Source organism: Aspergillus tubingensis (genome assembly GCF_013340325.1).
Source record: "Aspergillus tubingensis WU-2223L DNA, scaffold_14, whole genome shotgun sequence".
Classification (NCBI taxonomy): Eukaryota; Fungi; Ascomycota; class Eurotiomycetes; order Eurotiales; family Aspergillaceae; genus Aspergillus; species Aspergillus tubingensis.
Genome location: NW_023336288.1, coordinates 173,003 through 199,788, shown reverse-complemented (window position 1 = coordinate 199,788; position 26,786 = coordinate 173,003). Strand labels below are relative to the sequence as shown.

General features: G+C 53.8%; 11 protein-coding genes across 11 annotated transcripts; 6 read left to right on the top strand and 5 right to left on the bottom strand.

Annotated features, from left to right (window-relative positions):
* Window positions 1–381: 381 nt before the first annotated feature.
* AtWU_10841 (zinc-dependent alcohol dehydrogenase family protein) lies at window positions 382–1,612 on the top strand (the record flags this gene model as incomplete). The annotated part of the gene is made up of 3 exons (XM_035505944.1): window positions 382–526; window positions 616–1,080; window positions 1,143–1,612. 3 exons carry the CDS (start codon window positions 382–384, stop codon window positions 1,610–1,612), a joined length of 1,080 nt encoding a protein of 359 aa, XP_035361837.1.
* A 65-nt stretch (window positions 1,613–1,677) lies between these two features.
* On the bottom strand, window positions 1,678–2,241 carry AtWU_10840 (cupin domain-containing protein; the record flags this gene model as incomplete). Its single annotated transcript, XM_035505943.1, has 1 exon — window positions 1,678–2,241. One exon carries the CDS (start codon window positions 2,239–2,241, stop codon window positions 1,678–1,680), a length of 564 nt encoding a protein of 187 aa, XP_035361836.1.
* Window positions 2,242–2,961: 720 nt separating this feature from the next.
* Window positions 2,962–4,098, top strand: AtWU_10839 (aminotransferase class IV family protein; the record flags this gene model as incomplete). The annotated part of the gene is made up of 1 exon (XM_035505942.1): window positions 2,962–4,098. The coding sequence occupies one exon, from the start codon at window positions 2,962–2,964 to the stop codon at window positions 4,096–4,098; it is 1,137 nt and encodes a 378-aa protein (XP_035361835.1).
* An 889-nt stretch (window positions 4,099–4,987) lies between these two features.
* AtWU_10838 (LIM domain protein) lies at window positions 4,988–7,512 on the bottom strand (the record flags this gene model as incomplete). The annotated part of the gene is made up of 3 exons (XM_035505941.1): window positions 4,988–7,086; window positions 7,171–7,311; window positions 7,401–7,512. 3 exons carry the CDS (start codon window positions 7,510–7,512, stop codon window positions 4,988–4,990), a joined length of 2,352 nt encoding a protein of 783 aa, XP_035361834.1.
* A 3,317-nt stretch (window positions 7,513–10,829) lies between these two features.
* Window positions 10,830–11,467, top strand: AtWU_10837 (uncharacterized protein; the record flags this gene model as incomplete). Its single annotated transcript, XM_035505940.1, has 3 exons — window positions 10,830–10,945; window positions 11,036–11,242; window positions 11,392–11,467. 3 exons carry the CDS (start codon window positions 10,830–10,832, stop codon window positions 11,465–11,467), a joined length of 399 nt encoding a protein of 132 aa, XP_035361833.1.
* A 61-nt stretch (window positions 11,468–11,528) lies between these two features.
* AtWU_10836 (inositol-3-phosphate synthase INO1) lies at window positions 11,529–13,177 on the top strand (the record flags this gene model as incomplete). Its single annotated transcript, XM_035505939.1, has 2 exons — window positions 11,529–12,232; window positions 12,280–13,177. 2 exons carry the CDS (start codon window positions 11,529–11,531, stop codon window positions 13,175–13,177), a joined length of 1,602 nt encoding a protein of 533 aa, XP_035361832.1.
* Window positions 13,178–13,354: 177 nt separating this feature from the next.
* AtWU_10835 (putative 1-aminocyclopropane-1-carboxylate deaminase) lies at window positions 13,355–14,452 on the bottom strand (the record flags this gene model as incomplete). Its single annotated transcript, XM_035505938.1, has 1 exon — window positions 13,355–14,452. The coding sequence occupies one exon, from the start codon at window positions 14,450–14,452 to the stop codon at window positions 13,355–13,357; it is 1,098 nt and encodes a 365-aa protein (XP_035361831.1).
* A 718-nt stretch (window positions 14,453–15,170) lies between these two features.
* AtWU_10834 (bifunctional alcohol dehydrogenase/S-(hydroxymethyl)glutathione dehydrogenase) lies at window positions 15,171–16,575 on the bottom strand (the record flags this gene model as incomplete). Its single annotated transcript, XM_035505937.1, has 6 exons — window positions 15,171–15,385; window positions 15,435–16,072; window positions 16,122–16,257; window positions 16,304–16,418; window positions 16,474–16,488; window positions 16,555–16,575. The coding sequence occupies 6 exons, from the start codon at window positions 16,573–16,575 to the stop codon at window positions 15,171–15,173; spliced, it is 1,140 nt and encodes a 379-aa protein (XP_035361830.1).
* Window positions 16,576–17,745: 1,170 nt separating this feature from the next.
* tim9 (protein transporter TIM9) lies at window positions 17,746–18,254 on the bottom strand (the record flags this gene model as incomplete). The annotated part of the gene is made up of 3 exons (XM_035505936.1): window positions 17,746–17,934; window positions 18,112–18,181; window positions 18,247–18,254. The coding sequence occupies 3 exons, from the start codon at window positions 18,252–18,254 to the stop codon at window positions 17,746–17,748; spliced, it is 267 nt and encodes an 88-aa protein (XP_035361829.1).
* A 3,351-nt stretch (window positions 18,255–21,605) lies between these two features.
* AtWU_10832 (putative Rho GTPase activator (Sac7)) lies at window positions 21,606–24,925 on the top strand (the record flags this gene model as incomplete). The annotated part of the gene is made up of 3 exons (XM_035505935.1): window positions 21,606–21,768; window positions 21,964–22,116; window positions 22,173–24,925. 3 exons carry the CDS (start codon window positions 21,606–21,608, stop codon window positions 24,923–24,925), a joined length of 3,069 nt encoding a protein of 1,022 aa, XP_035361828.1.
* A 454-nt stretch (window positions 24,926–25,379) lies between these two features.
* Window positions 25,380–26,439, top strand: AtWU_10831 (PIG-F family protein; the record flags this gene model as incomplete). Its single annotated transcript, XM_035505934.1, has 3 exons — window positions 25,380–25,862; window positions 25,938–26,224; window positions 26,295–26,439. 3 exons carry the CDS (start codon window positions 25,380–25,382, stop codon window positions 26,437–26,439), a joined length of 915 nt encoding a protein of 304 aa, XP_035361827.1.
* Between the last annotated feature and the right edge of the window lie 347 nt (window positions 26,440–26,786).

Genomic DNA, 26,786 nt, shown 5'->3' with positions numbered 1-26,786 from the left:
CCAAAGATCACCCACTCAAAAGAAACCAACCCATAGACCACGATCCTCAATTCCCCAACCCAATCGGAAACCACAACCACAACCACAACCACAATTAATGTCTCCACTCATCTTCCCTCACTCCATCAATTCGGCAAACCCATTCCGTGAAGAATTCCGCATCCACTATTGTTGTTGTTGATTGATAATCAATTGTCTCAAACTTCCCCCTCCCCGCAGTGGGTCATCGTGACATCAACACAATTACTCCAATATTTCCCCTTCTTTTTTCTTCCTTTTTATCTTCCCCTCATCCTTCACATTCTTCCAATTGCTATCCCACTTATCCGATATACTACTACTACACCTACAACCAAACAAAAAAGAGAAGAAAGAAGGAAGATGTCCCTCACCCAATGGACCACCCCCCTAACGGGCCTCTCCTCGCTCACCAAATCCACCACCAACATCCCGATCCCAACCCCAGGAGATCACGAAGTCCTCGTTGAGATCCACGCCGTATCTCTCAACTATCGCGATGTCGAAGGTACCATCCCATCCCCCCTTTCACCCTCCTCTACCCTCCTCCTCCTCCCCCATCTACCACATACTAACCCTCCACCACCACAACAACAGTAACAAAAGGCGAATACACCCACCACAAATCCACCTCGACCTCCACACCCGAGCACAAAGTCCCCTGCTCCGACATGTGCGGCACCATCACACGCATCGGCCCCAACGTGACCCGCTTCCAGCCCGGCGATCGCGTCCTCTCGACCTTCCTACCCGATCACATCACCGGCCAGGTCACCGACAAGGAACTGGCGAATGGGCTGGGACATCCCCAGCCCGGAGTGCTGGCGACGCATAGGGTGTTTCCTGAACATGGGCTTGTGAAGGCGCCTAGCCATCTGGGGGATGTGGAGGCGAGTACGTTGCCCATTGCGAGTGTCACGGCTTGGATGAGTTTGGAGGAGAGGATTAAGTTGAGGAGTGGACGGGGTGCTGGGGAAGGTGGGGAGGTCGTGGTGCTGTTGCAGGGGACTGGGGGGGTCGCGGTGGCGGGGTTGCAGATTGCGAAGGGGTTGGGGGCTATTGGTATGTTCTCTACCTTTTGGGGGTGGGGTTGGGTGTGCATGCTAATGAGATTGTGTGTGTAGTGATTATCACGTCCTCGTCGGATGAAAAGCTAGAGAAAGCGAAGGCGCTGGGTGCGGACTACACTATCAACTATCGGTCTACGCCGGACTGGGATCAGGAGGTGCTGCGGATTACGAAGGGGAAGGGGGTGGATGTTATTCTCGAGACTGGGGGTGCCAGGACGCTGAGGAAGAGTTTCGAGTGTATTGCGTTCGGGGGATTGATTAACTGCATTGGGTATTTGTCCGGCAAGGTGGATGATCCCGAGGATCGGATTAATGTGAATTTGCTGGCGCTGAGACGGACGGTTACGCTGCAGGGGATTATTAATGGGCCGAGGGATCGGTTTGAGGAGATGGTGGCTTTCTATGAGGAGAAGGGCATTAAGCCGGTGGTTTCGAAGGTGTTTGGGTTTGAGGAGGCTGATCAGGCGTTTAGGTTCTTGGAGAGTGGGGGGCATTTTGGGAAGGTTGTTATTCGGGTTCCTTGATTTTGTCATTATTCATTGTCGGTTTGTGTATAGAGTAAGTCTTAGTGTATAGGTAGTGATTGGAGTTATGCATTAGCTCCATCAGAAGGAGGCAGATCCGACGACTTTCCCAGATCCTCACCCAACTGTTTACCGTCCTCCGCAGAGATAGGCTTGCAGTCCTGCAGCACGAACAGCATTCTCGTCCAGTTCTCCTTGCTCGGATTGCGCCATCCGTGCATCGTCCCCCGCTGCACGGCTATGTCGCCCTTCTTCATCAACACCTTCTCCCCCGAGTCCAACTCCATGATGATCTCGCCCTCCAGGACAACTCCGTAGTCTAGACTCCGCGTGCGGTGCATGAATGGGTCTGTGTTGGGTGCGAAGTCCACCACGCGACAGACGGTGCCGTTGGGACTGACGAGCCCGAGGTTCTTGGATTCCATTTTGGCTGTGTGGGTGGAAATATCGGCGTCATTGTTGAGGTCGGGTGGGAATGATGAGGTGGTGTAGGCGACGCTGAAGCCGAATCGGTCCTCCCCGATGCTGGTCCAGTCGCCTGGTGTGGAGGAGTGGATTATTGCCTCGCCGGAGGAGTTGTGGCTGGTTATGTGACGAGTGTAGTTGGGGAGGCCGGAGGGGACAGCCATGGTGGGTGGTTTTGTTGAGTTGGGTGTTTGGTAGAGTGGGAGAGGAACGTTTTGGGGACGAAGAGCTGGACGGAGGGGGAGGGGTATAAGTGTTGTTGACTCCGTGAGGAATGCTGCAGATCCCCCGCCGCTTGTGGCTGGCTGCCGATATGCAAGATGCGCTGGCATGATCTGGTTTGTTCGGAGGAAGGATAGACCGAGATTGATGAGAATGTTGTGCATGTCTACATCTTCGGTAAGAAGGGTCCTCTTCATCCTACCCCTTGTGTTACCGGTGAGCTGGTACAGTAGTAACACGAGTCATGTGTTGTGGTTGGTCCGCATTATAGTTCCAGACTAGCTTGTGAAGCTGCCCGCACGGACAACCTTTTCAGAGCTTGGGAATGACGAGCATTGACGTAGCAGCAATGGACTGATCCATCAAACAGGAACTCCCTTCCCGTTGACCATGGTTCAAATCGGTCTTCTGAGGTACACCCAGCTTGTGGTGGCAGCCTGGACAAGCCACAGACTCCCAACGTCATCGCCTTCTTCAACTCATTCGTTGCTCAATCGGTGCCACCGATCCTTCTTCTCCATCTAATGCTCCATCCACTTGCTGATCATCCGATGTTCCACCAGTACAAAAGTCGATACAAACGGCCACCACAAAGCTGAAGCACGCACAGACACCGCCCCGGAAGAAGATTCTCTCCAGTCTGAGCTGAACAGCATACCGAGATGAACGGGTTAGAAGTCATACCAGCATCCCGGCAAGAAAGGGAAGGAGAAACCCAGAGACGCCGGTCAATCCTGACTTTGTGGAAAGGAAAGCATCACGAGAAGGTCACTCGTCATGAAGACCACCCAGGCGAATCCCAAAGCGACCTTTCCAAGGGAAAACAGCCGCAAAGGGAAATGCTTGAACAGCAAGTGCCAGAAACCCCGCGCGGCGGCGTGCATGTCCCCACCGCTATCCCAACCCTAGGGACAACGCGCGCTGGCTCGCATCAGAATCCCACACTAGGGTTGGTCGAAGATGCCATCATCCAGGTCAACCATCTCCAAGATAAAACAGTCAAGTCATGGCAGACAATCGACTCCGTGTTAAAGGCAAAGACTGCTGGTATGCCCATGATCAAGTCCCAAGTATACGATCTCGAGTGCAGAGACATGGCCGAGACACTATATGAGTATATGAGCAAGGCCCTCAAGGAGATGACATCGACACGAGATCAAATACACGAAGCTTTCGAGCGTGATCCCGGCCTTCAGAACCACCACCAAATCCTGTGGATATCGGCCGTGCAGGCAGAAACAAAGGCGCAAGACATAATGCGCCTATACAAGGCCCTGGCAGGGGACATCAATCAAACCCTGGGTGCATACCACATGGCCCGCTCGACAGCCATGATGAACAGGGAAACCTTTACGCACACAAAGTTGAGGCAGATCGAGAGCGCCGCTAGAGAGCGCCGTCCAAGCCGAGTGCCCCAAACCCAGTCTCCGGAAAGCCAATACATCGCCCGAACTGCAGTGCCACTCACAGGACCAGCGACCCCTGGGTATGCGGGACATCCCAACCCCATAACTATGGAAGTTCAGGAAGGCGGAGAGCAATCCCCTGATATCCCACTCGTTATGGAAATGCCACACTTTCCACTAAGCCTTCCTCCGAAGAAGACCCTACCAAAGATATCAGACAACATTCCCACCAGTGCACCTAGTATGAATCGTACTATCTGCGACGGACAGCAAACGGAAGAGAACACTAAGCAAGGACGGCCAGGTGTATCGGCCACGAAGAAGATGCACATTTTCAGAACGGTGGGTCAACCCTTGAATCATCTGTTGTTGTCCACTGAGACTCTGTCCTAATTACCTTTGCAGCTCTTGCGAGCCGGCTGAGTTAGCAGTTGAATTGACTTTGTCGAAATTCATTACGGACAAGACTGAGTACGTTTGACGACAAGCGAAGAAGCTTCGTTATGTGCTACCCCAGATTCGACTCAAATGGTTCAGTGGACACCAAACTCCAGAAAGAAGTGATAGCCAAACCACCCCCGCCGTCAAGAACAAATAATGAGAAAGCACCACGGACTTACCCAAGATACTGCGCGGGAAATTTCGCTGCGGTTAGCGTAGTAACCTTGTCGACACAATGGGATTGCATTCCTGAATGTCGAACCAACATCCCTGGATGCTTCGATGAAGGGGATTGAACGAGGGTGGTGGTGGTCGAGGGGAATACTCGAATCTGCGGCACATATATATTTCCGGTCAGGTGGTCGAGTCCCGCACCCTCAGGCAGTACACCACTCGACTTTTCTAGTTTGGAGAATCTACAGTTACCTTTACATACTGCACAATAATGTTGCTAATGTGAAATTAATCAATTCATACATTAACGCTCTAACATGCCGTCAAGAGGATATCCAGCCACCCAACCAAGTAGAATAACCAGCTTGGAAACACCAAGATGACACCAGACATTATGCAGTGTAAACATGAATTGTTGGTGACCACCAACACACAAGAAAAGAAGCGACCCCAGTTCAAACCTCGCCAGCCAGGGGAGAAAGAAATTAACGATGAGGAACCAATTTCTGGAGATGCAAAAGAAGGGTATATGGCGAAAGGTCTAGGTCATGGCAAGGAAATGTGAAGGGCGTGAAATGTGTGCCCGATAACCTGAAAAAACACTGGCAAAAAATAGAAACGATAGCTGTCCGCAGCGTAACGCCCATCAGAACAGCCATTAGGGATATCATATCATCATCAACCTGGTAGTCCGGCGCTCCGGGAAACGTCGCGCGGGAGGAAGGGGTCCCGCCGCTGCATATGGCCCATCGACTGGGCCGGGGGGTCGCAGACCACGACCCCGTCCACGAGGCGGTCCAAAGCCAGGACCGGGGCCAGGAGGGCCCATGTACCCTGGGGGCGGTGGGGGATATCCACGGCCGGGAGGGGCTAACGGAGACGAGGGCATGGTTGGACGGCGAGGACGAGGAGGTGGTGGAGTAGCAGCTGCCGCCCGTCGGGCGTCACGTTCGCAGTAAACCTGGCCATACCATTCAAAGTAATCCCCCTTCAGGGGAATCTGGCAGGTGCGGCATTTCAGACAGTCCGGGTGGAACTTCTGCCGATCCGCGGGCCCACGGCCACGGCGTTCAACAGTCTCAAGGTACTGACCCTCAATGCCAGTATTGCAGGTTTGGCAAAGGGAGCCGTTGCGTTCGTGATAGTGCTGGGCACAATAGGGACGGTCCTCCAGGACGTAAAAGTCAGCCGTCTGGAACGGCGTCCGGCACTGAAAGCACACGAAACAGGCGCGGTGGTATCGACCCGTCAGACGGCCATCGGCCGATGACACGGACTTGCCCATAATCATTTCACCGCAACCACGGCAGGGGCCCTTGGGCCGAGGGGAGGGTCGCGGCTGCGGTGCCGTCGCAGAACGCACCACCTCTTGCCGTGGTGGGCTCTCCTCCTCAGGACGTCGGGGTTTCTTTTCCGAAACAAGCGACAGGCTGCCCTGACTAATGGCAGGGTCAGTTGGCGAGTCCGGGCTGAATAAGGCCTCTGGAATGCGAGGGGGCTCGAGCTCGGTCGGACTTTCGAGGACCGGTTCGTCCAACACAGGCTGCTGAGACTTCTTCTTCTCCTCCTCCACAACAGCGCCCAGACGACCCTGGTCTGAGGGTTTCCGTCGGGACATGCTGGCTTCCGATGGCAGACTAGATAGAGACGTTCCACTCCGGGTGGTGTCGGACGGCGAGGAATCTGACGAGGTGATTGAATCATTCGCGGTGTGGTCGACCTCTAGTCCCAATGCTCGTGCGAAGTTGGAGACGGAGTTGTTTCCCTCGCTAGCGGAATCAGAATCCTTCCTCTGGTTGGTATCCCGCTCGTTGGTGCGACCAGATTCAGCGTCTGCTGGTTGGAGAAATTCAGAGCTTTGTGGCTTGAAGGCCTTGTACTCCCCGTTGGCCGGGGTCGCAGGCGAAGCCAGCGGCTCGTTGGGTAGCTCAAAGTCGAGCGGGGGTCCATAGGAACTCTGGGACGGGCTTTGGAAGAACAACTCTGCTGAGCCGCGGTTGCTGCTCAGACGATCGGAGTTGCTGTTGGTATGCGATGAGACTCGGAGTGCGCTCGCATTGACATGGTCAATCTCAGCCTTGGCGCTCGTCGGCCGTTCCGACACCCCGAAATCGAAGCCACTGTATATTTCACCCCTGCCTTCACGCTTGTCTGCGACTCCGGCTACCGAGGTGTCCGAAATCCTGGAGGGGCGCAGCAGTTGTTGCGGTGCAGCAGACGGAACCGGGGGAGCATCATCCACGAACTTGTACGGATCGCGCGCGACGCTTCCAAACGAAGGCCGGCGGCTCGACATGGCAGTCGACCGCTTGGAATTCCTATTGTCACCATACCGTGTGCTTGCCAGCGATGTCCGGTAGCTGCTTTTGCTGTCTATCGAAGCGCCATGTCTATGCCCAACACCCATGGCCGTCGCCGGAGTATCATCTTTCGGGAGCGGTGGCGGAGGCATATCGTCATCCAGCGCATTTCCGTCCAATGCAGGTGCCAATCGAGCCGATGGCATTGGTGGTGCTGACCTGAGATCCTTTGCGTTCGACATACCACCCGGGCGTCTGTCCGACATGGAACGGGGTAAGGGGAAAGTCGCAAACGCGGTTTCCAGGTTGATCGAATCCGGAGATTGCGGTTCGTCGGGCAACGGAGAGGTCTGGCTGCGCTGGAGCGCTCTGAACGGCGATCGCTGACCTGAAGACGTTGAAAGAGGGGAGGGGACCAACGGGTCGTGGTTGGCGATTGGGCTTGCGGGGTTCAGGAAGGGACGATCTGGAAGGCCGGTGTTAACTGCATGAGACGCATAACTCTAATATATGGATGGCGCAGGCTCGCGTGGTATCCAAATAAACATACTGGCCATTGCAGGGTCAATGCGAGGCGGAGGGCCGGACCTTCCAGACTTGGAGGCCCAGGCATCGCTGGGAGTTCTGGAGGGTAACACATTGTCTGATTTGGGCGGGGGCGGCGGAGGGGATTGAGAGGGCGAAGGAGTCGCTGCAAGGGACTGGTCAACACATTGCATTCCAACGGTGGACAGCATAGCTGAAGTCGAGAACGATTGGGGAGAAAGAATAAGTATTTACCTGGCATTGGTTTAACGCACACATGATCGCCCATGGAGGAGATTTCCACGCTCATTCCACAATTGGAGCATTTAATCATGGGCAGTAGGCCCCCCTCCATGATGGATGCCATGCTGGGCAACGGCGACAGTCTACAATAGCGAAGAGATATCCACCAGTCACTGGCTCATTGGAATGAGCGGGTGGAGGGGGGTTGTGTGAGGGGAAGGGGTAGAAAGTGGCTCGTCCAGGCCACACCGGGCGCGTGCTTTAAGGGTCGTGTGAATCTATGCAGTGCAGGACTCCTCGCATGAGGGGAACAATTTCATCCCCAGATGTCAAGGGCACGACACGACGCGACAGGACGATCTGGATGGAGCCAGAAGGAGTTGGGTTAGAGACGCATGGATGTCGGAACTGAAAAGAGTGAAGGGAGAAAGCACAAGCACCAACCATTGTTGACTGGGGGGGGGAGTGGGAAGGGCCCATCCAAAATACTAATACTAATACTAGTAGTAAACTCTTGGCTGGGGGGGAAAGAACACTAAACAACTAGACTAGACTAGCTTGGTTGCCAGTGTAGTGTGTGTGTCCAGTGGGTGGATAGTTAGCCCGTCTGGGATGCAGAAAAGACCGATTCTAGTTGGGTGGGACTCTTAGAGAACTTCCTCGTGTGTTCGCAGTGAGAAAGTTGGAAGTTTGGGGCGATCCACGAACCCTTCCCGCAATGTTTCCCCCTGATTGGCCCTGTGCCCGTCCAGCCAACACGCGTTGTTGCTTTAGCACCACTTCCATGTCTCTCTCCTTGACAACACTCCTAGACTAGACTAGAAGGGCTCTGGCTGCAGCTCGCCGCGGGTCGGAACACATTCTTCTTTGGTGTCAGGTCAGCGATTGGCATGAATTCTTACTCACAGAAGAAACCTGTAGTGAGGCTGATTTGCTTTCCGATTATGTGTCTTCAGGATAATTATTCCATGACTATCGACGGGTGATTCCTTTGGATAGGCCATCTACGGTGTGTACTGTACACTCACTGACCGAGAGTTACTCCGGTCGCATCCCATACTTTACTCTCCTTTCTACCCTACTTTCTCTCCGAACCTCCCGGTCAAGCCTCTTAATTTTCGTGTTCACACTCAATATCGGTTTGACTCTCATTTATTTTTATCTACCCCTTTCCCACATCCCCAATCAGTTTGCAACAATGGCCGATTTCTTGACCTTCCAGACGATAGTGTTGCCTCCCAGGCATTTTAGCCCCTGAACCATCATCCACCGCAGATCATCCTTCAGGGGCAACCCGCCCCCCGTGACTAACAACGATTCTCCCGTCCTCCCCCAGTCTAACTTGGCAAGTGGAATGGCAACTAGTCTAGCTCAATATGTCTTTTCATGGTGTTGTCCGTCCGTCACCTCCAGCACGGAGGTGTATCCTTCTGTGACTGGACTTGCAGGCCTCCAAATGAAGACGCACGAGCCTCGTCTATCGGTTGGAGGTCTACACCAATAATCTTCCCCTATTACTTCCCCCTATATGGAGTGTTCCGTTTCTAGCAGCATCGATTGCCCTTTACCTTTGAGGAGACCCAGCACAGGCCCCCAGAAGTGACATCTCATGCTGTTATCCCAATCTTAACGCTCAAGATGAGGATGGACTATCACCCCAACCAGGAACCCCGCAAGCAGATGTGATTTGCATCTACCCCATCTCCAACTCCAAAGTATATTCCGGAAGCTTAAGCAGGAAGCAAGGGGCCCAGTTTAACAGAGTGTATATACGCTGTCATTCCTTGGTTGGACCCGACGATCTGGGAAACCGATGGCCTGTCACAACTGGCAGATATATGTTTAGAAACTGTCCGAATTTCGAGAACAGACGGCCGGTCCCAAGGGCGTCGTCGTAACTGCTCGACTGCCCTCACGCATCTTGGTGGACCATTGTCCGGGTGATGCAGATCGAAACCTTCCAGCTGATTCTTAGCTGAGTAGAGTCCAGGAACCGGTGACCTCCGTACCATGGTTCGGCCCCAATAGTACCCGGCAGTCGGCGACGCGCAGTGCTCTCAAGATCGAGTAGGATACCTAAGGATTGTGAACAACGATGGCATGCTTTGTGCGTAGTGGAGGATCGATCTCATGATCTGGCTGACGACAGTCCATGGGTACCTGCCTACGGAATATGCACGGCTGCTGTTTCGAGTCCGATTGGCGGACAATATCCCTCTAGTAGTTGTAGGACTGTGTACTCCGTAGTGTGTACGGTGTACTGGTGCAATGCTCCGCGCAAGCTCTACTCCGTACAAAGCACTATATTCTAAACGCAAAACCTTTCAATGGAACCGCTTCTGGTGATGGATCTAACATGGTCTGACTATATATTCTGCGCGTCAAGCGGATCTCTCACTGTCTGACACTGAGTCGCAGTCGCTCGTCGTCAGCCCATGGCGTCTGAGTCGGTTAGTTTTGCTTGCCGAAGGTCTAGCCGAATCTCTGCCCGAATGTTTCCCGCCCTCCGCCAATCCCACGGCCGATTGTCAGCCTGAGGCTGCATTCCTATCCTATCGGTGCCGTGTTGCCTGAGGACCTTGCAGCGGGCGCTATCACATGATTGTGTAAACGGCAGCGTTGCAGGAGAGCATCATGATTGGTGTGCTTAGCTTGAACCCTACTAAATTACACACAGTCATTGGAACACCACACACACAGCACATGGTGGAGACGAGCACGTATAGCTATTAGCTAGTCCCCCTTTCACAATCCAGGCAGCAGTCCTGTTGGGCCGTTATGCACGCATTACCGATGGATAGTCCAGGGGTCGTGATTCTACCACGGCTCGTCTGCCGAGCTCTCCGCTGCTCCCCTGCCCGCACATCACGAGAGCTTCTTGTCGAGCTTCGTGCCAGCAGCAATTCCAACTTGTACTGACGAATTACAATTTGTGACTATTCCTCACCCATGAAGTACCTTTTGGCATACATTCTGTATTATGAACTCGCACCAATTTCAGCTCTAGTCTGGTGTCAGCGTCGGCAATGAACTGCCATTATCGCGATTCGCGGGCGGAGCCCCGCGACTCCCACTGCCTAAACGACCCACTATCGATGATGGATGGAGCCCAGGCCACATTCCGTCCCCAGCCTGGGGAGTCCATTGCCTGTCCTGAGTTCAAGTTTGTCTTTGTCCCAAAGATGGGACACCGCTGCTTGCTCTCTCCTGGGAATTATGGCACCCACAATCCTATCTCGCCGTTCATGGGCTAGCGGCAGGCCAATGCCGGGAACGGCAGAGCGGGGGGTTATCGAGATACTGCCAGATTATAGCAGATTTGTATGGCGGAATGGCCATTTTGAGCCGGAAGGGAATAGATTCAATGTACTGAAAAGTCACGGTCCGTAAGCCACATTCACTCTGTCGCACTTTCTAGCCTCTCATTCACCAGTCATACTCATGAGTGCCCGGGAGAAATGGACACAGACATGGACACGATCTGCTCACCGCAATTGTCATTTGTGGGATGCGCTGGACGTGGTTGACCTTTTACGCTTTTACGCCGGCACTCGGAAGTCAACATCTCGCTAGACAGTCCCTGAAGCCTGTCATTTGCCAGGAAGGCGGGCTAGTGCACTGTTGAGCTGGTTGGGGGTGCGGAGCAGTTTGGATCCGGATACGGTCAGCAACGTGACCCGCCGTATAAGTACCGTTCCCTCCTCGCTTCCCTCGACCCTTTCTCCTTCTACCACCCATCAAAAGCTTCAGTTCGTTAGCAATCGTCTTCAAGTCGTTCAATTCAATCTTCGATCACACTCTCTGAGGCGTGGTCTGATAAAAACCGTCAAAATTTTCGCCACACTTCTTAACTCGTAAGTTCCCCACCATTCTCCGCGATCTCCCGGTGATGGCTGCCCCTATCCCAATACCCCCAATACTCCAAGAACAGCAATTGGACCTTCCCTCAAGAAATGCCACCTTCCAGAGACCTCTCATGGCTAATCTGTCTACTTTTCTCCAGGCGGCACCACCCGTTCAACGGCCGGCGCTCATCCAACCGTGGTGGGGCACCGGACTACGCATTATACGTCCAGTAAACAACTCGCAGTTTGAACACCCGTATTATCTATCTCGCACGCCAATCGTCAACTGTGAACAATGGCTCCCCACGCAAGCTCGGATGTTGCTGCCAATGGCGCCGTGAACGGGTCCGCTCGTGCCAACGCTCCTTTGTTTACCGTCAACTCGCCCAACGTCGTGTACACCGACAATGAAATCAGAAGCCAGTATGCTTACCATACCACTGATATCACCCGCACTGCCGACAACAAGCTCGTTGCCACTCCCAAGGCCACCAACTACCACTTCAAGGTCGACCGCAAGGTGGGCAAGGTGGGTGTCATGATGGTCGGCTGGGGTGGTAACAATGGTTCCACCGTGACCGCAGGTCTTCTTGCCAACCGCCGGGGTCTTGAATGGGAGACCCGCGAGGGCATGCGCGCCTCCAACTACTACGGCTCTGTGGTCATGGGTTCCACCATCAAGCTCGGTACTGACGCCAAGACCGGTGAGGAGATCAACATTCCTTTCCACGACATGCTGCCCATGGTCCACCCCAATGATCTCGCTATTGGTGGTTGGGACATTAGCAGCATGAACCTTGCCGATTCCATGGACCGTGCTCAGGTTCTGGAGCCTACCCTCAAGCAGCAGGTTCGTAAGGAGATGGCCGAGATGAAGCCCCTGCCTAGTATCTACTACCCGGACTTTATCGCTGCCAACCAGGAGGACCGGGCCGACAATGTGCTCGAGGGCTCTAAGGCATGCTGGGCTCACGTTGAGAAGATCCAGCAGGACATTCGGTGAGTTTGCTGTGGTGTAATTGTTGCTTCCTCACTAACCGAAACAGCGACTTCAAGGCGCAGAACGGCCTCGACAAGGTCATCGTGATGTGGACTGCCAACACCGAGCGTTACGCCGACATTCTGCCTGGCGTCAATGACACGGCCGACAACCTGCTCAACGCTATCAAGACCAGCCACTTGGAGGTGTCCCCGTCCACTGTCTTTGCGGTGGCCTGTATCTTGGACAAGGTTCCCTTCATCAACGGCTCTCCCCAGAACACCTTCGTCCCTGGTGCGATCCAGTTGGCTGAGCAGCACAAGGCCTTCATTGGCGGAGACGACTTTAAGTCGGGCCAGACCAAGATGAAGTCGGCTCTGGTTGACTTCTTGATCAACGCTGGTATCAAGCTCACCTCGATTGCCAGCTACAACCACTTGGGTAACAACGACGGCAAGAACTTGAGCTCCCAAAAGCAGTTCCGGTCCAAGGAGATCTCCAAGTCCAACGTGGTGGACGACATGGTCGCGGCCAACCAGATCCTCTACGCCAAGGACGAGCACCCCGACCACACCGTGGTGATCAAGTACATGCCTGCGGTGGGCGACAACAAGCGCGCGCTCGACGAGTACTACGCGGAGATCTTCATGGGTGGCCACCAGACGATCAGTCTGTTCAACATCTGCGAGGACTCTCTGCTGGCGTCGCCCTTGATCATTGACCTGGTGCTGATTGCCGAGATGATGACTCGTATCAGCTGGAAGGCGGACGAGGCGGCCGAGTACAAGGGCTTCCACAGCGTGCTCAGCGTGCTGAGCTACATGCTCAAGGCTCCTCTGACTCCTCCTGGTACTCCGGTGGTCAACTCGCTGACCAAGCAGCGCAGTGCCCTGACCAACATCTTCCGGGCGTGTGTTGGACTGCAGCCTGAATCGGAGATGACTCTGGAGCACAAGCTGTTCTAGACGAATCTAGTACGTGCTTAGCCGTTATGCTAGGCGTTGACCACCTTTACCATTGTTAGCCAACTACAGTCACTCTTTGAATATCAATAAGTACCATTCGTACTATCCTTCTCATACTTTCTTGTTATCACTGTCATCCGTATATCACCACTCGTATATCTGACCCCGTAAGAGTATCTACTGCGTCTTCCCCAAATCCGAATACGCATTCAACGCCAACTGTCCCCCCAAATGCGCAAACAGGATATTCCCCTGAATCTCCCCCCTCTTCACCAAATCCATCATCCCCGCAAAACTCTTCCCCTCATACACCGGATCCGTAATAAACGCCTCCGTCTTCGCCGCAAACTCAATCGCCTCCCACGTCCTCTTATCCGGCACTCCATAAACACCCCCATGCCACTCCTCCCACAACTCGACATCCTCCTCACTCACCCCCTCCCTCCCCAATCCAATCCTCTCCGCCGTCTCCCTCGCAATCCTCAACACCTGCTCCCTCGTCTCCTTCGGCTTCGCACTCGCATCAATCCCCACCACCCTCGTCTTCCCCCTCCCACTCCCACTCTCCCTATCCAACTTCTCCAACAACTTAAACCCCGCCACCATCCCGGCCATCGTACTCCCCGTCACCGCACAAACCACCACCGTCCCAAACTCCACCCCCATCTCCTTCTCCTGCGCCCGCACCTCAAACGCCCACCGCGCGAACCCCAACCCCCCCAACGGATGATCCGACGCTCCCGCCGGGATGTAATACGGCTTCTCCCCGTTCGCGATACACTCCTCTTCCAACTTCTTGAGAGTACTCTTATGCTCGATCCCGAATCCAGACGGGTCAAGTCGTACGTCTGCGCCCATGAGCCGCGAGAGCTGGATGTTGCCCACTTTGGAATAGTGGGCGTCGTGCCAGGGTACCCAGTCTTCTTGGATTACTCGGCATTTTAGCCCTGTCACGGTGGCGGCCGCGGCGACTTGGCGCGTGTGGTTGGATTGGATCCCGCCGATGGAGATTAGGGTTGTGGAGTTTTGGGATAGGGCGTCCGGGATGAGGTATTCGAGTTTGCGGGTTTTGTTCCCGCCGCCGGAGGCGAGGGGGGAGGAGAGGTCGTCGCGTTTGGCGTAGATGGTGGTATTAGGTGTTGGGGGGGACAGGGCGGAGGTGATTAGTGGGAGGGCGTGGATCGGGGATGGGCCGAAGGTTAGTTGGTGGCGGGGGATGGTGCTGAAGGGGGGTGGGAGGGTGAGGGGGTCTTTGGTTGCGGTTTGGATGGTCATTTTGATAGGAGTAGTAGGGTAGTAGTAATGGTAGTAGTGGGTTGAGTAAATATGTGTGAGATGGTGGATGGTGGTAGTGGTGGTGGTAACGGAAGTATATATACACGGCCATACTAGCAGATAGTAGATACTGATATAAGGAGCAATCCGATCCCGGAGCCGATCTACTCATTTACCCCTCTTCTGATGGCATTAATTACCGAGTTTAAGCGTCTGTTTGCTCGGAGGTTGCCCGTACTGCAGTATAGGTATTATTTTACTACTAATTTTGGATGTGATTATCGGGATGGTGATAAGATTGACAGTTATCTTAGTTGTAGGTGCTGACTAGTAGCGGATGGTGTCCGATATCGTGATATGATAGTGATAGTGGTACTTACTGATTAGATAGGGGGTATCTGTTGTGGAGATGTCTTAGTATATAGTGTATTGTATTTAAGGATAAGTAGGTGGCTAGTAGTGAGGTGAGGGGTTCTGATCAGCGCGTTCGTCTTCCCGTGTACTCCGTACTTGCAGTGGTGTTAACTTGCTGCAGACAACGCTGTGCATTGTAAACCACAAGGTCCTACTATTCTACAATGAGGACCTTGGAGACTACTGCCTATATATAGACCCTCGACACTGCTACATATATATATATAGTTCACAGCTAACTCGTAATTTTTTCATTGATTATCATCAGTGTACATTATGACAGGTTATGACAGGTTATAACAGGTCATGACAGGTCAACAACGCAGCGAACGCAGTCGCCCGCCTTCATCTGCTCAAACGCCTTGTTGATCTCAGACAGCTTCTCGCGGTGCGTAATGAACTCGTCCACCTTCAGCTGTCCGTTCAGGTAGTCGTCAACCAATCCCGGAAGCTGCGTGCGGCCCTTGATACCACCAAAGGCGCATCCCTTCCACACACGGCCAGTGACCAGTTGGAATGCTGCAATCAGTTAGCATCGCGTCATATTTTAGACATTGAAAAAACTCACGGCGAGTGGAAATCTCCTGGCCAGCAGCAGCAACACCGATGATGATACTCTCACCCCATCCCTTGTGGCACGCCTCCAGGGCAGCCCGCATCACACCAACGTTACCAGTGCAGTCGAAAGTGTAGTCGCAACCGCCGTCCGTCATCTCAATCAGCTGCTCCTGGATGGTCTTGCCACCCAGCTTGGTGGGGTTGACAAAGTCCGTGGCACCGAACTTGCGGGCCCACGCCTCCTTGCCGTCGTTGACATCGACCACGATGATGCGGCCAGCCTTGTTCTTCACCGCACCCTGGATGACCGAGAGACCGACACAGCCGGCACCGAAGACGGCAATGTTGGAGCCCTCCTCCACCTTGGCGGTGACAACGGCCGCACCGTAACCGGTGGTGATACCACAGCCAAGCAGGCAGGAACGGTCCGTGGGGATCTTGGGGGTCACGGCGACAACGGAGATGTCGGCCACGACGGTGTACTGGGAGAAGGTGGAGGTGCCCATGAAGTGCAGCAGGTCCTTGCCGCGGGCCTTGAAACGGGAGGTGCCGTCGGGCATCACACCCTTGCCCTGGGTGGCACGAATCTTACCGCAGAGGTTGGTCTTGCCGGACTTGCAGAACTTGCACTCACGGCACTCGGGGGTGCTGGAAACGTTAGCAATCGCAGTCTGCGACTGCAAAAGGTATTTCTTACTAGAGAGCAACGACATAGTCACCGGGCTTCACGGAGGTGACGCCCTCGCCGACGGACTCGACGATACCGGCACCCTCGTGACCCAGAACAACGGGGAAAGCACCTTCGGGGTCCTTTCCGGAGAGAGTGTAGGCATCTGGCTCGGTCAGCCTTGCTCAATCCCGCTGTTTCAAATCACCAACCTGTGTGGCAGACACCAGTGTGGAGGACCTGGATGCGGACCTCGTGGGCCTTGGGAGGAGCAACTTCGACGTCCTCAACGGAGAGAGGCTCTCCGGCGCCCCAGGCGACGGCAGCCTACAAACTGGTTGGCATACTGTATCGTGGAGGTGACTGTTCGAGTGCTTCTTACCTTGCAGGTGATGGTCTAGAAGAGTTAGCCAAAACACACGTCAATGCTGGTCATTGCTAAAGCTGGTACAAACAAACTCACCTGTCCGACAGTGCTGGCCATGATGAATCAGGCAAAGATGGTGGCAATCACTGAACCGGAAGGAACCGGAAGAGGGAATCAAGGGAATAAAAAGGATGAGAAAAGGGAAGAAAAGGATGAAAGAAGAGGAAGAATGAAGCTCGAGGTTGAGCCAGCAATAAATTGGCAGAGTGGTCGGGTCGGCAAAGACGGTGGAGTTGGCCGATGAGGGGAGCACGAGGGGGGTAGAAGAGGGGCGCCGTGAGGGGCACTCCCTTTTTGTTCTGTTTTGCTCTGTTTGCTGGGCACATTCTAGATGTCCGGGTTTCGGGTACACGTCCCGATACCATCAATTCCTCCGTCTTGCATCATTTATCTCGCATACACTAACCATTCATCCCCTCATACCTCCGCATGAGTGTGTATGAGGGTGGCGGGCAGGGTTCGGTCCCGGTATTGTCAGTTTGTAGTGGGCCTTGACTGGAGCTACTGGATGCGTTATCTATCATGGAGGGTCAATCTCCGCCAGAGTAGTCTCAATGCATTCAAGGGCACGTAAGGGAGCTCCATTCTTTTGATATCCCTCTAGTAGAGAAAGATAACTAGATACTAAGTCACTCGTCTGGCGTACAGAATGACTCCATTGGGACAGATGATGCGATGACTCAGGCATAACCCGGTTAGGTAATGTTTTCCGGTTCTCTTGGCCCGTGCACGCCAAGAGGCCCGACGGCTGACTGTCGGCGTCCCGATCGGGTAAGTTTGATTCTCGTTGTATCAACACAGCTCTAGTCACTACTTACATCAAGGCTCGTAGCTAGACCTTTTGTAGAAGTATTCTTGGGGAGAGATCCCCTCACGTCTGTTGGAGAAAGAAAAGAGTTGGAGATATTGAGAACGATGACTTTCATCATCCTTATTTTACATTCATGACTGAAGAAATGTCCAATATGCCTGATACATGCTACAACTAGCCAACACCCTAGACAGCACAGTTTACTCAATGCTATTTCATTCCATATATTACAATCACGGCAGCAACAGTATACCTCCATACTGTGATCTCGGCAACCAAACCTGCTCCTCAAGAGCGAGCGGAGCCCATCGCCGGCCATTAGGGGATGTCATCATTGCAAAAATTCTAATATTTTATACAGAAACCGCCAAAGTCAAGGCAAAGCAAAGCAACCGAACCCCATGCTAAATTCCCATTTACCGCTGTTGTCCCTGCATCATCATGGCCTGGTTCTGTTCCTGGAACCGCTCGTTCAGGCGAGCCGATCCCTTCATGAACTTGTCGACACAACGCAGGACACAGCCCTCTTCGCGGTTGATCAGGGACTTGGTGGTGAAGTCGTTGACGCAGTCATCGAAGCAGCGCTGGACGAGCTTGGAGTACATCTATGGAGATGAGATTAGAATTGAAAAGGCCAGCTAGGGATGATATAGATGGATGATGGATGATGGATGATGATAGACGGAGGGAGGAATTGGATGGGTCAGGGAGGTATAGACGGTGTGTATGCTGGGTTCGAGTTCGACGCAAAAGGATGTCTGTTTATCTCAGGTCTCACGTACGGTCATGAATTCCTTCATCTGGCGTCTCTCCATGCGAGAGGCGAGCTCACGCTGCTCAGAGGCGTTGAGGCTGGAACTTGTTAGTACATGTCTGGGAAACCTGAGATAGAAGGGATGGCAAAGTGAGCTGCTTACGATTCCATTGTGATGTGATTGGGCTGAAGCTAGGTTGATCAAAAAGGGTAGTGTTGATAACAAGAGGCCTGGGTCGTGATGACGACCGTAGCTCCGGAGCTGCTCAACGGACCGCAGGCTCTGATGTGATCACGTGCGCAATTCAACTCCGATCAGGTGACCGGACCCGGACCGCGGGTGGTTGTGCTGACTCATCCAGTGCCAGAACCGAGGGCGATCCCAAAACGGCAAACAGCAAGACAATCTAGCTGGCGCTGTTCCATTCTTTGGGCAAGTTAAAAAAAGCACAACGGCCAGCTGGCCCCAGACTTCCATTCGCCAGAACCATGGTTCGCCGTCCACAACCGGAGGTCCATGAAGTCGAGAAGCAACCCAGAAGGACAAAGATCTTCTTTGGATTCCCACCGCAATGACTCGGGCAGGAGCCACCTTTGGTGCTTGTTGGATGATTCTTTAAGAAAATCGACAGGTCTTAGCCGGCTTCGATCGAAGGATCTAGGAAGTTTTGTTCTGGGGAGAACCATTCCACATTCCACTCCGGAGCTTAGTGGGATCGTGGTCGGGGTGATTTCATTGCTTTTGCGGTGTATCATGCTCAGAGCTTGCACGGGTCGGTTGTTGGAATGGAGCTGGTCAAGTTGTTAGCTGACTTCTAGCGGACCCAGTATACAAAACTATATTGCTGTCCCGTAGGTGATTGCGTGGAAGATGTGCCACCGAGATCAGCAGACCAGTAAGCCACCTATTTCAAGAAATTATGTGGTACCAGCCACTCGGATAGGGGCATGTTGTCTTCCAATGATAGTCGTGAACATATAGCAGTATCTCTGGTTGGTTGTTGTTTTTATACCTACGTAAATTGACCCATTTATCTAACACCACGCTTGAGCTAGAGCTGTATATACATGTCTTGGGACTCACGCGCACTCCAACAGGGGACATTCCATGTGTTATGTGTGCATAGAGTAAGCTTAGTCTTGGATGTTTGAGATTGAATGTGATGATTCAATCAATGGCATAAGCTTCCCCTCATTTCACCATCACATCGGACATTCCTATATTCGGTATGTACAAAGTCGAGCTACTGAAGAGTCGGCCCTACGATCAACCTGGCGAGGGATCCAGCCCAACAGCCTGGTGGGTAAGCTGTTGTAGATAGATGAGTGGCCACCTGGAACTGCACTCCTGAGATCGGCAGCTGACGGACTAGTTCGGGCAAGCGAATCTCGCACCACGACCGAACTAAACCACTAGACGCGGGGTCAGCATTCTCTCGGGCCGTTTGGGATGACAGCCACATCAGTCGATGGTTGGAGAACCGCGGTAAGACCCTGATGGTGCGGCATCGCTGCTCAAGGGGAAGCGCCGTGAGGGTTGCATCAGGGGGTCCATGACCATATTTTTAGCTAGAACCACGAGCAGCCGATGGGTCGACAGGCAGCCTATATACCTTGTTGTAAACGTAGTAGTAGCAGCTTGGCGGAATGGAGAGTATCTTTCCTCTTCTCAATTTATAGTTTTCTGATCGGCCATGAGGAGGCGACAGTGAGTCAACAGGGAGACAAGGTTCATTCATTCACACATCCAGTGAGGGGATCCCCGGTCGGCAAAGAGGGGAGAGAGAGAGAGGGTATTCTGCATTCGAGAGTCCTTATCCGGATGGAGAGCGAGTCCATTTGAGTGTGGTCTCCGGATAGCCTCATGTCTCAGAGGGGCCTTGACGCAATTGGCTAGAACTGGGGCAATCTAACCAGCGTAGCGGAATGATTGAAGAATGGTCCAGTTAGTGTCCCATGCTAGTGTGCCGGAGGGTCGACTAGAACCAGGGCCAGAACCGACGGACCTGGAAAAATAATAAGCAGAGAAGGAACCGAGTCCCAAAAGAAAAAAAGAAATAAAAACAAGAATTGAAAATGGCGGTTAAAAATAAGCAAAATTAGTAGATAATACTCCGTAATAAGGATTTTTTAAAAAAAATAACAGGAGAAAATAAGTAAAGAAAAAAGGGAAAAAGGGCACAAAAAAAAGGGACCTGTTTGGTCGAGGTCAAACCATCAACCCTGGAACCCTGGGGTCTGGTCCCAAGCAGGGCCACTTGCCAGAACTTCAATTCCCAGGAGAGCAACAAATCCATCTCCATGCTTGGCGGGGGGTGTTTTCAATTTCCCATTTCTCCCCCTTCTCGTTCCCATCTTCTGATTGACACATCTATCCTATTTCTATTCTAACTACGTATCTTGGATTGATTCATTCATTCCTTCCTTCCTTTACTTCTGATCCCTCGTTCTGGTGCTGCGAGGAAGAGATACATAGTCTGACTGGTGGATGAACTGGTGACTGAACTGGTCATTCCCTCTCTTCTTGTTCTTTTACCTCTCCGTCTTCCCCTTTGGGTCCCGCCTACAGCACCACGCCTCCAAGCCTGTTCGTCCGGTTGTCACGCAGTTTGGCTGGTTGGTTGTCCGGCGGTTGCTCCATCCTTTCCATTATTTCCCTCCTGTCTCTCCTCCTGTCTCCTCCACAATCATCTTCATTCATCCTCCACCTCCCCCATCATCACGCATAGCAATCACCACCATCGTCACCATCTACAACCACAACGACCAACTCTCCGAAGTATCTATCGATCTGACTGCAGCTCTGGCGTTTCCTTGGTTCAGATGATGGTCATTGGTTTCACCCCCAGACCAGCCAAGAAGCATCTCTGCTGCTGCTCACCCACGCAACCACAGTCCCATCCGCCCTGTCGGAGGGCCCCAAATCAGCCTCTCAGCCTGAGGTTCATTCCTGATTGCTAGACTCCCTTATTTTGCTCATCATTTACCACCACCATCTTCTCCCCCCGAACCGTTCATCGTTGACGGACAGTCCGGCATTCGTTGATTTGCTCGTGTTCTGTCTTGCTTCGTCTCGTTCTTGCCAGCGCTGCCTGCCTGCCCCCATCTTCCCCCCCCTCTCTCCTACATCTACTCCGGCTTCCTGCGTTCCCTTGTTAACCTCCTTTCATTTCTCACTCCACCCCTCCCTATCTCCCCTGTCTTTCTCCTTCGTGCGTTGTCCACCCTTCGCTGTCTTCCATCTCTTCTCTCCACCGTCGGAAAAATTCCCAGTGTCTGTTTTACCGGTTCCCTGCTACTGTACGTGTTTCGGACGGCGCGGCACTTAAAATCCGCTGCCTGACTAGTCCTCGTGCTATTTTGGGATCACGCCTCCCAGCCCCGGAATTTCTCGCGCCAACAACAAGGGCGGTGACGGAGGCCTCGGATTAGCAGGGTCTGGTCCGGTCGCTATATTTCTATACCTTCGCAGGCACGTCGCATCTCGTCTGGAACCCTCGTTTTCATCGCGCACTGCCCACGATGGTTACCACCGGCAAGTCGCACCCGGGTGTCGATCCCCTGCACCGGCTTCCACCCACCGCTGGCCCCCCTGAGACTATCGCAACCTCGCCGCCGTCGAAACGTGATTTGGCTTCCTGGTGGAGACAATTCAAGAGAAATACCAGAAAGGAGGAACCAAAAGGTATGTGTGGTGGTATACTAGGATCTTGGGTTGGGTTTGCTGCGCTGCGGGGAAGCTCGGCGGCGATGCGATCGTGGGGCGTCCGTGGGATCCCATCGCATCGACGCCAGTCGCCTTTTGCAGCATGCAGTTCCTTAGCTACTTGATTGTCGCGTTTGATGGGCTCTACTTTCAACACATGCTAATGAACTGCAGAGAAACCCCAGGGTATATTCGGCATCCCCCTCAACGTCAGCATCAAGTACGCCAACGTCGCCATTTCCCTTACCAACGACAACGGCGAGAGCTTCATCTACGGATACGTCCCCATCGTGGTCGCAAAATGTGGAGTTTATCTAAAAGAGAAAGGTATATCGACCATGCTGGCCGTGCGATAAGATAGGTGCTAACGTATTTCTCGCTAGCGACCGACGTTGAGGGCATCTTCCGTCTGAGTGGCTCTGCAAAGCGCATCAAAGATCTTCAGGAAATCTTCGACTCCCCCGAACGGTATGGAAAGGGCTTGGATTGGACTGGCTACACTGTGCATGATGCTGCGAACGTTCTTCGGCGCTATTTGAACCAGCTGCCCGAACCCATTGTCCCGCTCGACTTTTACGAACGATTTCGCGAACCCCTACGCACGTATCAACGACAGGTCCAGGAACAGATTCAGAACAACGCTCCGCCCGCGGAAACGGAGGCCTTCGACCACGCTAAAGCGGTCGCGGCTTACCAGCAGTTGATCCGCGAGCTGCCCCCGTTGAACAAACAGCTGTTGCTCTACATTCTCGACCTGCTGGCTGTCTTTGCGTCCAAGTCGGATCAGAATCGCATGACGTCGGCCAATCTGTCTGCCATCTTCCAACCAGGATTGTTGTCGCATCCGCAGCACGACATGTCTCCAGACGAATACAAGTTGAGTCAGGATGTCCTCATTTTTCTGATTGAGAACCAGGACCACTTTTTGTTTGGTATGAACGGCACCGCCGCCGACGAGCAGACGGTCAAGGAGGTCGAAGGAGGTCTGGCCCGTCGGCCCACCACTCATTCCAATGTTCGACGCTCGGTGTCGAGTGCCAGTGGCGGTGCGGAGAGCTTCCGAAAGTATGGAAGTTTGCGCCGGAATGTGTCTGTCTCATCGAAGAATTCGCGCAACTCCAATGCTGCAAGCCCTGCAACACCGACCTCATTGGGCGGTGTTGGGGTACATCGCAGCAATACTTTGCCGTCTAAGATGACGCCCGTGATTCCTCCATCACGATATGGACGAGCGGTGGAGAACACAGGGGTCAACTCATCGGCACACACGTCTGCGCAACACTCGCGGGCGTCCAGCCGTGCGCCTGCGCCTGCTGAGGACACCCCTCAGCCTCAACCTCAGCCCCAGCCTACTCAAACCCAGCCTGCTCCTCAACCCCAAATTGCTCCTCAAACTCAGCCTGCCCCTCAACCCCAGATTGCTCCTCAACCTCAGCCCCAGGCTCCCCAAACTCAGCCTGCTCCTCAACCCCAAGTTGCTCCTCAGCCTCAGGCTCAGGTTCCTGAAGCCCAGGTTACACCCCAAACCCAGATTGCCTCCCAACCTCAGCCTGCGCTCCAACCTCAACCTGAGTTACCTCAGACCAATGCTCGGGTGAGCCCTGCACCTAACCAGGCTGCTCAGGGCACTCCGCCACCCACAAATGGTCAAGGCTCCATAACAGAGGTGGTAGAGCCAGGGACTGGGATTGTCTATGTTCACTCGTCCACACACGGGCCCGTACCAAAGAGTGCGCTTGAAAATGGGAATGGGGTTGGCGATACGGGGAAGCCTACGGCACACCTCAGTGTGGAGAAGCCAGCTGTTGTACAGCCGACTATCGAAAGGCCAGTTGTTCAGCAGCCCATCGCTCAAAAGCCCGCTCAGGCGCCTATTGCGGAGAGGCTGATGGCAGAGAGGCCTATCCCACACCCTGAACAGGGGAGTACAGAGAAGCTTGTCGGTGACAGGCCTATCCTGCGGGAAGGACTGCCACCCATAGCTGCTTCACCCCCGCCGGCGGTGGTGACGCCGACGCGGGAACGCAAGCTTTCGAGTCTGTTCTCCAAGTCACCACCACCAAGTGGTGAGCATAAAGAGCCGCGACAGCCGAACCGCTTGAAGAAGAAGCGAATTCCTGGCAGCGCGAGTGAAAGTGCGCAAAGCTCGTCTCAGTCGCTGCAGGCTGCGACATCTGATACTGGATTGGCAGCGATTCTGCATGCTTCCCGACACGCGGAGGCCAACAATGATGCTGGAGGAGCGACGCCGCGAGCTCCTAACACTACGAGTTCCGATGATCTGAGCCCGCCACGAGAAGGCAGGCCGGAGAAGCAGCTGTTGCCGCACGAAGGTGGACAGCAGGCGGGCGACACATCGCTGCGGCCTTATGGCTCACGGACTCCATCGATGAACTCTCGGTCATCGTTCACCGATTACTCAGATGCTGACCCTACTGATGATGCGGCGCGAGCGGAGCGCAAGGAGCATCGCCGCAGCTGGCGGTTCCCGCGCTCGTCCAAACGCAGCAACGAGCACATTGGCTTGGGACTTGCGTCGCCACCGCTCATGGCCACCACACCCGGTGCCGACCGAAGCACCAGCTCGATTGGCAGTTGGCATCACTCGAGCAGAAGCTCGCCCTCGGATCTGCAGCAATTTGCTAGCGATCCGTCCTATCAACCCCTGAGTCTGGATGCGGAAGTCAGTAACAACGGGGTCTCCAAGGACGCTTCTTTCGTGGAACCCGAGAAGCGTAGCCTGTTTGGCAAGTTCAAAGCCAAGGTTGCACAGGTGCGGGATGGTGTCAAGGAGTCCACCGAGCGGGACCGGACACGAAGCCCTGTAAACTCAGAAGCCGACCTGTCGGTGTCGAGTCACACGCTGTCACCATCTGGCAAGGATAGTCTGCGAAACCGACCTGCTCCGATCGACGTGACTAGCTATCCTAAAGAGGGACAAATAAGTTCACCGGTCTCTCCGCTGCCGGGTTCAGGACTGCCTCCGGCGATCCCTGAAGAACCACGGACACCAGAGAGTCCTGTTGCGGTACCTGGCTTAGAGCAGAAGCAGGAGCCTGTGGCCGTGCCCGTTGCCTCTCCACCAGTAGAGACGGAGGGAACGGACGCTGGACCGGGGCCTGCTGTGCCCTCATAGATGAAGAATTCTGATTTTCCTTTTGTTAAGTGGATTAGGATATGGAAATGGACGACATGATTCACGCACAGGTGGCTTGAGGCTGCCATGAGGATTGTCGTTGATGCACTTATGGGTCACGAATGATGTATGTATTGCTTGTGGGATGGCGTGCCATGTGTTTTAAATAGGTGTAGATTATGTACGGTACATGACACTCCGCAGAATAGTAGAGTTTTCCGACTTGCAGAACTACTATATTCAAAGTAGATCTTTAACATCCCCTGACACCTAAGGCACCCACAACCCCGGAGTAACCCATGCAAACAAACCAAACAAAACCAATCCTCTTCTTCCACTTCCGTCACCTCCGAAGCATCTCTTCGTTCCACAGCTCCTAATCAACCTCACCACCTCCCCAATTCCTCCTCCCTTCCCTCTCTTCCCCCCTTAGGCCCATCGCCCCTCCATCAAAATGGCCTCTCCACCCCCCTCCCCCCTCACAACCAACAGCGCCGCCTCCGCGCCGCCCGACACCTCCAACAAACCCGCCGCACCCCCGGTGAACATCCTCCCGACCCAACTCGCAACAACCTACTCCTACATCCACCCAGCAGCGCTCCTCTCCGCCTTCGCCGCGCGATTCCCCGCGCTGGTCAACGACCCGGTCTCCGAAATGGCCCAGCAATTGCCCTTCCTCGCTCTCGCGCACGTCGCCTACGTGATGATCTGTCTTCCCGCCGCTGGCTCCTCCGACTCTGCCACCACCGCAGCAGCAGCTACACCAACATCCCCATCCACCCCTACTATCCCCAGCGCATCGTCCACAGGAACTACCACTGGATCAACAACGAATGGAAACGTGATCCTCCGTCCCGGCCGCGTCGGCCGCCGTCGCACAAAGGACTCGTCTTCGTCTTCTTCCTCGACTGCATCGGCTATTCGTGGACGGGTTGTTGTACGTCCATCCCCACCCCATTCCTTACCCCCCTATATAACCACCATACTAACCGACCATGGGAAAATGGAATAGGCTTCACTCCTCTCCTTAACACTGACAACCCTCCTCGCCACCCCCGTCCTCAGCATCCTCCTCATTCTCTTCGGCGCGCCGTTCACGACTCACCATGCCCAGACGGTGCTTTGCGCAGCGCACATGGCTATTCTCTCGTCTTTGGCATTGGTGTATGTTCATGGTGTTGATGGGAGTGTGTGGAAGGAGGTGTGGGGGGCTAAAAGGCCGGGGGATGTTGTTTGGGGTGGGGCGTTGGGGACGTGTGTGGGTGCGTGGCTTGGGGCCGTGCCGGTGCCGCTTGATTGGTATGTACTTCTTTTTTCTTTGAGGGGTGGTTTGGGGATGTATGTGCTAATGGTTTGCTGTGTTGTGTAGGGACCGGCCGTGGCAGGCGTATCCGATTACGTTGTTGACTGGGGCGTATGTGGGTTTTGTGCTGGGTTCGGTGCTGGGGAGGTCGGTGTTGTTTGGGAAGAGGGTGAGGTTTGAGGAGGGGGAGGATGTTAAGAAGGTTGATTAGGATATCACCTATTTCATTGCTTGGTTTGGGTTGTCGGGGTAGATATCCAGGTGTTGTTGTTGCTTCGTGTATAGCTGTTTTAGTATATCTTAATTGATTTAATTGTTCACTGTTAATGTTCTTCGTAGTGGGTGATTGTATATTTATGACTTTTTTTCTTCAATTGATCTATAAGTCTATTGCTGCAGCCCGGCAGCCTGTCCGTAGATGAAAGCAATTGCTATGTACAGTATCACTCATGCACGCAATCTCATGCAGGATATCATAACCACAAGCAGAACATTTTCAAAAAGAAATAACCAATGAGGGTATGAAGCAGATATGGTCATTAGAGAGGAGAAGGGGGA